The 13,792-nt window shown below is 38.6% G+C and overlaps 1 protein-coding gene across 1 annotated transcript in view; it reads right to left on the minus strand.

Annotated features, from left to right (window-relative positions):
- The window catches only part of LOC122796250 (glutathione S-transferase A-like), a 51,269-nt gene that overhangs the window by 25,293 nt on the left and 12,184 nt on the right, over positions 1-13,792 (minus strand). The window contains exon 3 of the mRNA XM_044064573.1: positions 637-742. Coding sequence (XP_043920508.1) covers positions 637-742 — 106 coding nt within the window. The remainder of the gene's footprint in view (positions 1-636; positions 743-13,792) is intronic.

Consider the following 13,792-nt stretch of genomic DNA (forward strand, 5'->3'; position numbering starts at 1 on the left):
GAACCCTGAATGAGCTATCCTCTTTCTCTAAGTTCACTGCACTTACACCTTGTGCCACATCGAAAGTTTATGAAATTATCAGTCAGTCTTGTCAATAACATAAAATAGTGTTTTTTATGAGCAAGCTTCCCTGTAACCCCTATGTGAAAGGCTTCACCTCCACATATGACGTATTTCATGTACTAACTGCTTAGCTACTTAAGTATGTAGAAAATGAAAAAAGATAAGCACACAATAGATACTGTAGTGACACTGATTTCCTAATGGAGAAAAAAGATCAGTGAATTAAACACCAGGGAATTCAAATAATGAATTTAAACTTCATCCACCTTCCTCTCAACAAAGTGTTGGGTAAAGTACTGTGCAATTCAATTTTGACTTAAACCACTCTGACTGCATTAGGAGTCATCTCATACCTTCAGCAGGTACTTCCTAAATCAGCTAGTGATCATAAAGTCTGAAATGACTCTATGACATGGTGTGGATTCCACTTTTAGTGCTCCATTGTAAGACATCTACAACACAATTATTTCTACAAAAACAGCAATTAAAATCTAGATTGCTGTATGCAGTGTTTCTCCAGTATGAGTTGCACTAAGTAAACCCTTTTCTCTTACATTTCTTCTTATTTCTTACCTATTCTTTGAATTATATTGTTGGATTCAAGGATTTTCTGGTAAACTGCTGCATACTCCTTTGGATCGTCACAAATGAGCTGTGTGCCCTTAGTCTTGTATTTATTCTGTATGAAGAGAAAACATTTCAATTTTCCGAAGAAAATGAAGGTCATAATTCAAGAGACAGCTGTAGCTACAATTGGCATGTCATGGTAGTAAGTAAGATTAAGTAAACTACATATACCACAGCGAACATTTTATATGAGATTCATATGCATTGCCAGCCAAAAACAAACAAACAAAAAAAAAAAACAAAAACAGGTTTTCTTTTTTGACCACTTACCAATAACAAAGTGAAAGACATCTACTCTTTCATAAACAATAAATAAGCAACTAAGTAAGGAAATAAATATATAAACCAACAAACACAAATGAAGGAGGGGCCCGATAGTTTGCGAGTATCCTAAAATTAAACTCTGTCAAAGTTCCATTTTTATTATTACTATATCCCTGCTTTAATGCCAAATAAATTTGTAAAACCATTACTACGTCTGCATTACTGTTACAGTCAAGCCACAACTGATAACACTTTCGGCATTTAATACCCCAAACTTAAACTCAGATCATGATTTAATCAATGACCACATGACAGAAATTAACTCAACATTGTTTAAAAACCTGGCATGCTTACTTTTTTGTCTAACCTTACCTCTCTTTTATTGCTTATCATCTTTTTTTATTTGCCTTATAACTAACTTATATTTATGTCATATGTAAATATCAAGCTTGCAGTGCACCCTCTGGAGAAGGCTAATTTGTAGGTTGCCAGGAACAATGTATGGTTGTGAAGTAGTGCAAATATCCTTCATTAGTCACTTTTGCAGTATTCCATACAAAAGGAATGTGCTGCCAAGGATAGCCATACAACTGTCGAGTATTCCAAAGCATTGGTCTTTCTATGCTCCATATATCAGATGTATGTCTTATGTCTGAGGTGTATGGCGGCACATCACCCCAAATCCTCAGAACTTCTTTGCCACTAGTCCAAGTGCAGCTCTTTGAATTCAGTCTGAAGATCGTACATCTCGTACAGTTCTCTGTGCCTGGGGCAGGATAAGTACCCCACTAAGGACTTGGCTTTTTTTTTTCTCTTTGTTGTATTTACTGAAGGAACACATCATACAGAAAAGAGGAAATAAGAGTGTGGGAGGCAGATTCCCCAAAAGGATAGACACAATATGTGCCTTTTTTATTTGGGGGTGGATCATGTCCATAAACAGTGTGATATTTTTCAGGAATTTGTTTCTAAGACCCTGAACAGCCATCTGTCTCTTCCCCTTCTGTACATATAGAAAACTAGCACTTGAAATTACTAGCTCAAGGGAGCATGGTTTCCGAATCCACCCAAATCGACTTCAAGTCACCTTAAAAAAGAAGTCTAAGCAGTTACAACTGGGGACTTCTGCTGTCCAGCCTCTGAGTGATGTCTCTATTGGGGCAGATGAAGTCACTGAGGCATGTTTGGTTTAGATGCTTGTCTCCTCTGTCACAACCCCATTGGGGGTCGACACAGGACCTACTATTCATATAAGCAGTCTTTGAAGGAACAAAGGACCTCTAAGAAAGGTTTTTGTAAAACCTAGTCAGGATTCCACAGGTCAGAAACTTTCCATTACACATAAGTCAGCTTCTGTTTGACAGTCATCTTCCTAATCCCCTCAGCCTGATTCCCCATATCCCAGAGGTTAACTCTGTCTTTCTACATCTGGCAACTGATCACAACAGATTCTTGAGTTTTCTCCATAATACAAAATGGTTACTACATGATGTGACAGCCCCTCCCGCCATTTTCAAACATTCCTCAACCTCCCTTCCCTTACCAGCTGCTTCATTTTCCATCTCTATTTCAAGAACTTTTGGATTAAATTACTATTCAACCAGTACCGCCTTGCTAAAGAAGTAAAGATTTTTACCCCAGGATGTTTCAGGTTCCCAGGAAGGGGCTTCTTGGAGACTCATTTTAGTCCTTTCCTTTCTCAATACCTTTATGAAAGCTCCTTCTTTCAAAATGCTAACTCTTCAGTCTCTTTTACCTGTGCTTCTTCCCTTGGCCTTTCTGTTTTTTTTTTTTTTTCTGGACCTAAAGGATGCATATCTATGTACTTCTATTCTCATTCTCTTCAGGAAGTTTTTAAGATTTTCTGTATCCTCCTTGCACTATCAGTTTTCTGCTTTGCCATTTGGTCTTTCAGCAGCACCAAGGGTCTTTACCAAGTGCCTAGTCCCAGTCATAACCTCTTGCAGAATCCATGGCATTTGGATATTTCTTTAACTGGACATCCTCCTTATGTAGGGTCCTTCTAGTCAGGTTCTTCTGCAGGACTTCACCATGATGTTTCTTCACAGTGTAGGTTTTACTCTAAACCTAAAGAAATCAGTTCTGATGCCCTATCAGTTCCCAATTTTCTTGGTGTAGAGTTCAAACTCTAAAAAGTATGGTTTTTCTTTGTACTCCCAAGATTCTTTCTCTGGTAACCTCCTTCCAGTCCCTTCTTCCTTTGGAAGAGACCTCAGCAAGTGCCCTGGGATTCATGGCATCTACTACTCCCATGGTTCCCACAGTTCTTTCTGCCAGACTCCATATGAGGTAATCCCAAATATGTCCACAACTGCATCATGTTCTGTACCTTGGGTGCGTTCTGTCCAAACTCACACAACCCACAGCCATCATTCTACAATGTCCCATGTAAGGAGTTAAATACTAGTACAAATCAACATTTTCATGTTCATTATCTGCTGAACAGTTGTCCCAATTACTTGAATATGCATAAACCCAACAACCCTGACTTACTGAGATAGGACAATGGCAGCTTGATTTTACTCCAGCCAGCTTATCAGCAGTATTTTGTATTAACTGCACCACTGATTCTTCAGATGCACCTCATTATTTTTAGTAATGACAATGGCATTTGCCAACCCTAGTACACAGCCACACTTTTAATCGCAACTTGTTTGGAGTCACCCACATAATTCCGAAGTCATTGTATTCATTCTTTGTATTTTGGGGCATAAGTATGGCTACCATACAAATTCTACATCACTTTCTACGTCTTTCATCTCAGGCATAATTTCTCTACTGATAACTTGTGTGTATTTGCTGGTGTCCTGATATTAGTACACTGCTGTCTGCACATTTGATTGAAATGATCAGCCCTGTAACGTTTCCTGCATTATTCTTCTGGACCCAGTAGTATGTGGTAGTATGTGACACCTTGTGACAATAAAAACACGATTGCTCATGTGTCTGTTTACTAACAACCTTTATAAAATAGCACTACAACATCCTCTCCACCTCATTACTGTCCTCTGAAGCTTCTTGTTTGGGCTTTGCTATACTCATTTTTTTATTTAAGGTTAGGTATTTCTAAGACAACTTTTTAGATATTTTCATTATATATGCCAATAAAAAAGTGGTCCCTTAATGTTTAAACTATATCCCTCCAGAATAACAGTGTTCTGCTAGCCTGTACAATGCACAATATTGTACTTACTTACACATCTCCTTCAATTTCTTGAAAGAAATCTATACTGCCATACAATTATTTATGGTCTTGGCCTTAAGTAATTTTGCAAAATTGTTAAAGAAACGTCATACAAGTTGGACATAGGATGCTCAACACCCCATATGTTTTGGTACCAATTATATTAAATCATATGGAATGTTTTCTGGCACCCTTAAGGCTATTAAAAAGTTCCTTCTGTTCAACATGCACTGCTCACTTCTCCACAGTAGCATTAAAGGAACATTAAAGGCATTCATACATCCAACTGCGTGTGATATTTTGCAGAGCTGTTTTGTAAGTCTACTACATTTACTGTTTCATGTAACAAACATGAAAAAAAACACCATGGTACTGTACTAGAGTGAATCCCACATAATTCACAAGCGAAGACAGCCCAAAATATGAAATCACAGTGATTAGAAAATTAGTTTATTGCCTTTGTCTCTGTTTAATCAAAAGACTTTTTTCTACTCAGGTGATGACTTACTTGGAGGGTCATTGTGTCTTATTAATGCAAAATTACTGAATACAAAAATACATGCTATTGTTTTGATAATTAATTTATTGATGTGAAAAACTTGTTTCTCCAAAATGTTTATTATGTAATAGTCTGATTCAGTTGTTTAGAAAGTATTTTACATAACCATCTTCCATGATCAAAGAAGCTGTTTTTTTCATGTAGTCTGATTTGTAATGCTTCTGCCTTAAAGATTTACGTGTATACAAGATCCATTCTTTTTGCAAGGATTATGGTACCTGAAACAATTATATATGCGAATGGGATACTACTTAAAGAAACAATACATCATACCAGGGAGAGGTTTCATGTGCCTGTTGAACTAACACAACGTTGCCCCCTGCTGGATGCATGCTCAACATACAATACTTTGTCCTTTTGTACTAGCCTTACTACAAGCCCTATTACTGTACAGCAGGATACAGTGATAAGAAATCACCAAGCTTAAAATAAAGAGCTTTAAATTCAGATTAAATTGCAGAATATGATATCTGTTTTGGTTTACATATTTATAATGACTGTGACACATAACCTACCAGATCATGGCTACATATCTATTGCTTACATAATCAAACTGCTGGGATAATTGGATGTGTAGGTTATTTAGTGATAAAGTTAATTAAGATGGAATGAAGACAATTACATGACCATTAATTAAAAACACTGTTTATGCCAACGCCCTACCAGTGTGCATAACTCAACAGTGTGAGTCCCAAAACTAAGAAAATTTTATTGCAATTCAAAACAAGTAATGATGAATTGTGCAAAACCGAGTGTCATACATTAAAAGCATTTTTGCAAAGCTGGTATAGGAGGTTCTGCACTCCCCCCATTATTTTAATAGTCTAACTCTCAGATTGCTGTACTTGAAGAAGAGGAGGCTCTCTAAAATTCAGCCATTTCAGACCTAATATATATTTTCCTCTGTAATCACACTTAAATTTTCATAGTTCCAAGAATAGTACTTACTGTCCTTGAACTTAAATAGGACCCCACACAGGCCAGACTGCTAACCATTATATTTTACAGGGGAAATTGTGCAAAGCTTTATGGGCCTTGTGTTTAACAAGATTCTACAAAGAGATCACATGGTTTTGCAACACTCAGGTTCACAAGTCGGGCACTGAAAGGCAGAGAGAGTTGAAATACAAAACTTTTCCACAGTTCTCCCACTAGTTCTTCTGAAACCCTTATGGAAAATGAAGGCAGAAGTTACACCCGTAGCTATGTGGTAAGAGAATGCATTCACATACTCTCTTAATAATGTTGAAGTTGTAAAGCACTTCTTTAATTAGGGAAGTGCAATACAATATTTATTTATAAAGACAGGTGGCAGCACAGTGATGACATCTGCAGAAAATGAGGGCGTCAGTGCAAAGCATAGAAAAAGAAAAAATAAATAAACAAAATTGATGGTTCTGAACAACCCATAATATATGAAACATAGTCACTCAAGTAACATGGACACTATCTGCTAGATGTAATAACTTAGTGTTCTACCATGTACATTTACAGACAAACTAAATGAAAATGACCTCTGCATCTCAAGTACAACGGCAGCCTTTTCGACCTCCATTGTATGTCACTGATCTTTTTTACTATCTGTAGAAGCCCAGAAATGAAAGTAGCTGGATTACAGCCTATTCACACATGATCTTTGATGTGGAGAGGAGTTCTATGCAGTTGTGCTAATAAATTCTGGTCAAAGTTTAACTGACTGTTGAGTCACTGGCAATGAAAGAAATGAGATAACACAAAAACAGCTTTAAAATTTACAGCTGTCAGAGCAAAGCGTGAGCCACTATCTTAGTGGTGACAAGGGACAGGTAATAGCAATAACTTCCAAAGGCTATTAATGAACAGAGAAGAGCCATATCTTTATTCAGTGCCAAAATCTTCAAAATCATCATTCTCAGCCAATGCCCTCCTTTAAAAGCCACTTTCCCATTTGAAGAGCAAACAAACGCCATCAAGGACAGTCAAGATAATAACATCTCCCTTATCAGACTTTGGCTCAGCTCAGCAGTAGGACAAAAGGCTTTTAAAAAGCGTGTTCAGCTATTTGGAACTCTCTCACATATGACACTCGATCTGAACAAACTCTGGAAGATTTCAAAACCAAACTGAAAGAACAACTTCAGAAAGAGACTACTTGTAGATATAATCAGAACATAGGATAACAAAACTGCATTAAATACCAACTACTGCATTATATGATTTTTTTTACGTTACCCAAGATAGTTTACTAAGATCTCATGTACATAAGTATACATAATGTTAGCAGTGTAAACAACACTTGCATTATTTGTAATTGAGCTTATATTCTTACATTTATAATGGCTGCCATAGTTCTAACCTACTTTGCACTATGAACATAGCTGTACAATGTTTATATTGTCTGTCACTGATCCATCATATTGTCAAATGCTCTGCTGGAGGTATGTTGCTCCTCACTTAATATTATTAATTTCTGTTCAACATTTGCTGTTCCTTCCAAATTGTTACTTTTTTAAAAAAACATCACTCAATATTGTTGAATCTCAAAGTTATGTCATTTCTGTTCACTGTGAGACTGGGTCATGACTGAAAGGGTCTTTTGACCAGTTTACTTGATCATTAATCAAATTACAATGAATAAATAAATAAAAATAATTAAAAATAAAATAATCTTAATTGCCATGATATCAGTGTCTTAAAGACAGAACTTAATGTTCAAAAAGTACCTTATAAGTCACTCTTCGCATCAAATGACAAACAACTCCATTTATCTTGTGCCCAAAATTCAAAACTACAAGCTATTCAGTGAATACTTTAAGAAAATATTGCCAAATCATCCAGATTCTATCTAAATTTTAAAACTGTTAATAAATGCTTAATGCACTTTCACATCATCACTAAAACACATACCTGCAAGAAATGCAAGTTTAAATATATTTATTGTCCCATTTCCAATTTAGGGTTGATGAGCTAAACAACAAGTACTAAGGCTTGGTAATGCTTTACAAGCTCTACTGGAAGAAGTAGGCAGACATGTCCTTCATATTGATAACTTGATAACTAGTGTAGTAGCCTAAGTTATGTGGTACACAAATGAGCAAGGGGGAACCAGGTCTTTACCCCTGTTCTGACTAGCCACTTTAGCAAGGGATACATCTTTACACACGGTCTCACTGTACCGGCTACCTACATTCTGCCAGAGCAAAACCGTGTGGCAGACACTCTGAACAGGACAAAGACAGACCTTCTTGAATGGAAAGTAGATTGGGGTTTTTCCAAGATTTGATCCATCCGTGGGAAATTTTTTAGATAAATCCTTTTGCCTCCTCTCTAACAAATCAGCTGCCAAAATTCTGCTCCAGGACTCCATGCAAGAAGGCCTGGAAAACAAATGCCTTTACTTTTCCTTGGACAGAAATGATCCTGTATTCTTTTCCATCTTTTCCACTGAGCTCATTTCTAGCCAAGGCAACAGTGGTTCTCTCTTATTTTAGAATTTCCCGGGAAATTATCACATGCTTCATCACAGACTGGATGTACTCACACACAACAACAGGGTTGTTTGATACATCCCAAACTCAGACAACTTCAATTTACTGCCCGGATTATAGGTTCATAGGAAATTACTAGGCTAATGGCCCTAGGGTCCTTACAAACCTAGCCAAGTTCTATCCTTATTTCAATGATCAGCACCATATTGCCCCTGCCTAAGAGTGACATAAGTGAAACCCTCATTGTGACTTTACAATTACCCATCAATTGTCCAGACTGCGTTTGAAGAGGGTCAATGACTTTACAATTGCCCATCAATCGTCCAGACTGCGTTTGAAGAGGGTCAACGAGGGTCAATGAGGTGCTCTGTTTGACATGAAGTGGGAGTTTGTTCAAAAGGTATGGTGACCTCTGGGAGACAAATCTGTCCCTCCAGCAGGTTCTATTAAAGTCACATACCAGGTTAAGGCCTTTACAGCGAGTAACCTGTGTACCATTTGACTTACGTATATGCAGCATTTCCAATAAAGCAGGTTCAGAGATTGCCTTTTACGCAAGGCAGAGATTGTCTCTGAGTAGTGTGTGTAAAACAAAATAAAGTAACAGTGATTTCAGATGATCCACATAGATGCTGAATACCTTGAATTTTCCTTGTGAGGAACCTTTGTGGTCTTCCAATTGCTGCAAGTACTTGGAAAGGTACACAGCAAAAGGGGCATTGTACTCAATTATTAGCCTGATGAGGGAAGAGTACAGGGAGGTTATAACTTCCTTTTTTTCTGGAGGCAATGCCCTTACATATAAGATGAGCAATAGAGAATGCCCTTCTTCCCACTGTGGAGACACGGTGGTCAAAGGTAAGGTTGCTGTCAACCTGTGTGCCTAGGTCTCAAACCTCTGAGTTCATACTTAAGGTGTTGCTATTGATGTGCCAGTTGCAGGAACATCACTCTTACCAAAAGGGATGATAATACATTTTTATTACATTGAGTTTAAGGCCATGACTCTGGCACCAATCATTTGTTTGTGTAAAACCCTCTTGTAAGATGTTGACATCATTTGGAGATTCTATGACCGCTCCCAATTTGCAGTCATCAGCAAACTTTGTCAGCCACGGACCTTTACTTTTTGCTTGTACTTCAGAGAAATAGATTCCAAACAGTAGAGGTCCCAGGACTGATCCCTGTGGAACACCACTGGTTACAGGGCTGCTGTTGGATGTGGATTCCCCTATTTTGACTATGTGGGTTCTATCTGTGAGCCAATTAGAGACCCAACTAACAATATATAGCTGGGTGAGTTTGTTAATGATGCATGAGTGAGGGATAGTGTCAAATGCCTTGGCTAAACCTAGGTAGGCTGTATGCAAAGATTTCCCCTCATCCAGGGCCTTGGTGACTGTCTCGAAGAAATTCACCAGGTTTAAGAGGCATGATAGAGTCTTAATACCTTTTGGGCACGTGTTTACTAAGGACATGCAGCAGATTAACATGACTAGTCTGCATAGGGAGAAATACCTGGTTCCCACTTGCTTGCTCATCTACCACATAGATTGGGATATTCAGTAGTGATCATTTAGACAACCACTACTATGGTACGTTTACTTAACATTTGTATTAGAAAGTACAGTTGCATGTCTAGAATACCAATTTAACTATGAACATCTAAGAGTTCCTTGTACAACTAGCCTTTGTTGAATTAGAATTAACCATATTGTGCTAAGTAAACAAAGACAGTGTGTGTTATATGTGAAGGGTTATACACGGGACGTGGGAAAAGAATGCTAGAATATCTCCTTAAGGTATAAACATATGATTCTGATTGTCACAAACATGAATGACAGGTTTAATTTGATTAGGATCTATAACATTACTTCAAGTACACCAAACTTGAAAGATGATTCACCAAAATACAGTCAGTCAAACTGACAGGGTTTCATCAAAGTCATTTATTTTATTTTACCAGGATAGAGCATTTATCACTATGGACCTTTTTCAGACTTAGCCCAGGAGTGGTGTCTGGTTAAGTGACTTGCTCAAAGTTACACAGTTAGGCAATGGAGGATGAGAGTATCAAATCCTGAACTACTGGACCACGAGGAAATAGCTCCTTAATCCACTGAGCCAACTTCCAGAGACAACCTCGAAATGCAATCAAAACATACAAAAAAGTGTTTTTGCAGGGAGACAAGCCCCTTGCACTCCCATGTTCCCCCTACTTATATATATCATCGGCTGTGAGATCATATAACAGTGGGGAAAGGGACAGTTTCCCTTTCCCCACTGAATGCTGATCTCAGCAGAAACACATTTAGGTTCATAGGTTCATACTAGGCTATCTGCCCTAGGGCATTTATAAGCCTAGCCAGAATGTGTTTGGCTTTCGCCACCCATTTTAAATTTATTTTGCTATGCCCTTTTTCGAGGTTAGTATACTGTGCCTCTGTCTAACAGTGACACAGAAGTGATACCCGGGGTAAACCTATGATCTCCCATCCACTCATCAAGATTCCTCTTGAAGAGAGTCAATGAGGGACTCTGCCTAACCTGGACTGGGATTTTATTCCAGAGTGAAGAGAGCCTCTGGGTTATGAATCTGTCCCTCCAGCATGTCCTATTTATTTCAGTGCTGAGGTTCAAGTCTCTCGAGTGCGTAGCTCGATGGGATTTGGATTTTCTGAGGTGCAGCATGTCCATTAATTCCGGGTTGGACATGGCTTTATACGTCAGGCACAGATCGCCTCTGAACAGGCGGTATGCCACTGAGTAGAGCTGGAGTTTCTTTAACCGGGCAGCATATGGCATCTGTTTGAGCCCTTTGATCCTCTTGGTGAGGTACTTTTGGGGTCTTTCCAGTTGCTGCAGGTGTCTGGTAAGGTACATCCCAAAAGGGGCACTGTACTCAATTATGGGCCTGATGAGGGATGAGTAAAGAGGCACAATGACCTCCCTGATCTAGATGTGAATCCCTTCATGATTAGGTGGGCTATATAAAATGTTTTTCTAACCACTTTGGCCACGTGGTTGTCAAATGAGAGATTGCTATCAACTTGGATCCCCAGGTCCCTAATTACTTCTTCTGTACTTAATGGATTACCACCTATGTGGTAATTTGTGGGCACTTTGTTTTTGCCAAAGGGGATGACTATACACTTTTTGGCATTTAGCTTGAGGCCATGGCTCTGGCACCAGTTGTCTGTTCCTATGAGGCCCTTTTGGAGGATGCTTGCGTCGGCTGGAAAGTCGATTATGGCGCCCAGTTTGCAGTCATCTGCGAACTTGGTCAGCCACAGTCCTTCCGTGTTGGCCTGTACCTCCGAGAAATATATACCGAACAAGAGTGGTCCCAGGACTGAGCCTTGTGGGACACCACTTGTAACTGGTTTGGAGTCTGACATGGCTCCAGCAATTCTAACCATGTGGGTTCTGTCCTTGAGCCAGTTTGCAATCCATCTAGTGACATATGGGTTTATATTTAAGCTGGTGAGCTTATCTATAATGCCTGAGAGGGGTATTGTATCGAAGGCTTTTGCGAGGTCCAGGTAGGCTGTGTGGACCACCTTCCCCTCGTCAATGGCCTTGGTGACTGTTTCAAAGAAATCAACCAGGTTTAAGAGGCAGGATCTGCCCTTAACAAAGCCGAACTGGGTAGGATCCAGTGTTTGTAGGTCCCCAATATCTTTATTTACGAGGTCCATGATGATCCTTTCCATAGCTTTGCAGACCAAGCTAGTCAGGCTTATGGGGCAATAGCTTCCAGGATCCGTTGAGGCACCACCTTTATGGAGAGGGACCACTGTTGCTGTACAGCACTCTTTGGGCACATATCCTGTAGTAAGGCTGAGATTGAACAGTTGGCATGGAAAGAAACAGTGTAATTGAATGATACAAATGAATTCACCTACATTGTTCAAATACATCATCTTATATATACTTGAACATTTTGCAGCATTTAGAAAATATTTTTCAATTAAAAGCAAAAAGTGACATTTTGAGTAAAGCAGGAGCAACAAAATGCATGTAACCCTTTGGTTATCAGCATGTCTATCCTGTTCTTGTTCTAATTCTGTTTAGTCCTGGAATGTATCTATTGTTTTCTTGTGTACACTTCTCTATTACCACTCATCATCACACCTGCACATTTCAGCATTAGTCATTGTGCCCTTTTTGTGCCCATGAGCCTATCATTTTTCTAGAAGAGGGATGCAGTTTTGAGTAGCATCATTGCCCATTAATGACAGACTCTCTGCCTCTTCCATTTCTTAGTCCATCTTAAGCTGTGAAGGCTTGATACTTTAATACTTTAATCATATCTTCCTACAGTAAAATCTAGCTGCTAATCCTATATTTGACAACGTCAGGGGAGCAGGTGACCAGTGAATTACACATTTCACCATGGTTTGTGACAAACTGATTCAATGCAAGCTTCCCCGGGGCAGGTTAAAAAAGAAACATTACACTTCCCAATATAAATTACACGGTGGAGCATACCTCTCAGCTGTCCAGATTTTCACAGAATGTCCAGATTTTTGACTCACATTTTTGTCTGTTTCTTATAAAATTTGTGGTTTTATGGCAATCACTGAAATTACTAAATAGTGGCAGATGTGGAGTTTCAGACTTCATATCCTTTAGAAAATGCATGCTAACAAAAAAAAACTGTTATGAAGAACCAAACCAGCAAATGGAACAAGCAGGCACAATGTAGAAATACACCACTTTAACAGTTCAAAAACCACAGGTAAAACAATATTCCACAAGTTAAGTGCTTTCTTCCCCAACTGCAAGGGACTTCATCAGAACAGACTGGACATAGAGTGGCAGTGTTTTAGGAATTACTGTACATACTTTATAAGTATCCCTCCTAATCAGGCAATTTCCTTTCTCAAGGACAGTCTGACAGGGAATCATACAATCCCAAAACACAATAGTGCCAGTGCTGCTGTCTCACTTATTGTCAGTAAGCCACAGGTGTTTGCCCTCAGCAGGCTGTAGTACATCAGGGTACATAATCCACCGAGATGAGATTACAGGATGCTGACAGGAAATGAATCTTGAACTCAAAGGTGCAATTTGAACAAGAGGAACAAAACTGCAGAAGAGCAAGTTCTGTGGTTCACCCCAAAGATAAAAAATAGTAATTTAAGCTGTATGGATTTTTAACTGGGATACGTATATTATGGGGCAGAAATGGAGAAGGCAATAACTGACATCTCAGAATACAATGAAATGGTGCTATGGTTGATTGGGTCTCACTTTTATCTGATGTGATTAGAAGCAAATATGCCAAAACAATTATTTAGTAATTATGACTTCATACTGGAATGTTGTCATTCTATCTCTAAAGGCTACTGTGGATCTTAAATTAGTTCTTCATATTTAGTTCAGCACAAATAAATAATATGGCAGTTTATGGGAAAATTGGATTTGATAGATCCACAGTGCTTCAGGAACCTTGGTTATCGAAGATATTTTCACCTGTCACATTACTTTCATAAAGAACAGCAGACTTACCTACAAAGAGCTTAAAAAAAACATATAATACTAGAAATAGTTTTAATTTGTTAGATCATAGGTTTGTAGATTAGTACTAAGCTAATTGCCCTT

The sequence above is a fragment of the Protopterus annectens genome, chromosome 3.part0 (genome assembly GCF_019279795.1).
Source record: "Protopterus annectens isolate FY-2018-M chromosome 3.part0, PAN1.0, whole genome shotgun sequence".
In the NCBI taxonomy this organism is placed as follows: Eukaryota; Metazoa; Chordata; order Ceratodontiformes; family Protopteridae; genus Protopterus; species Protopterus annectens.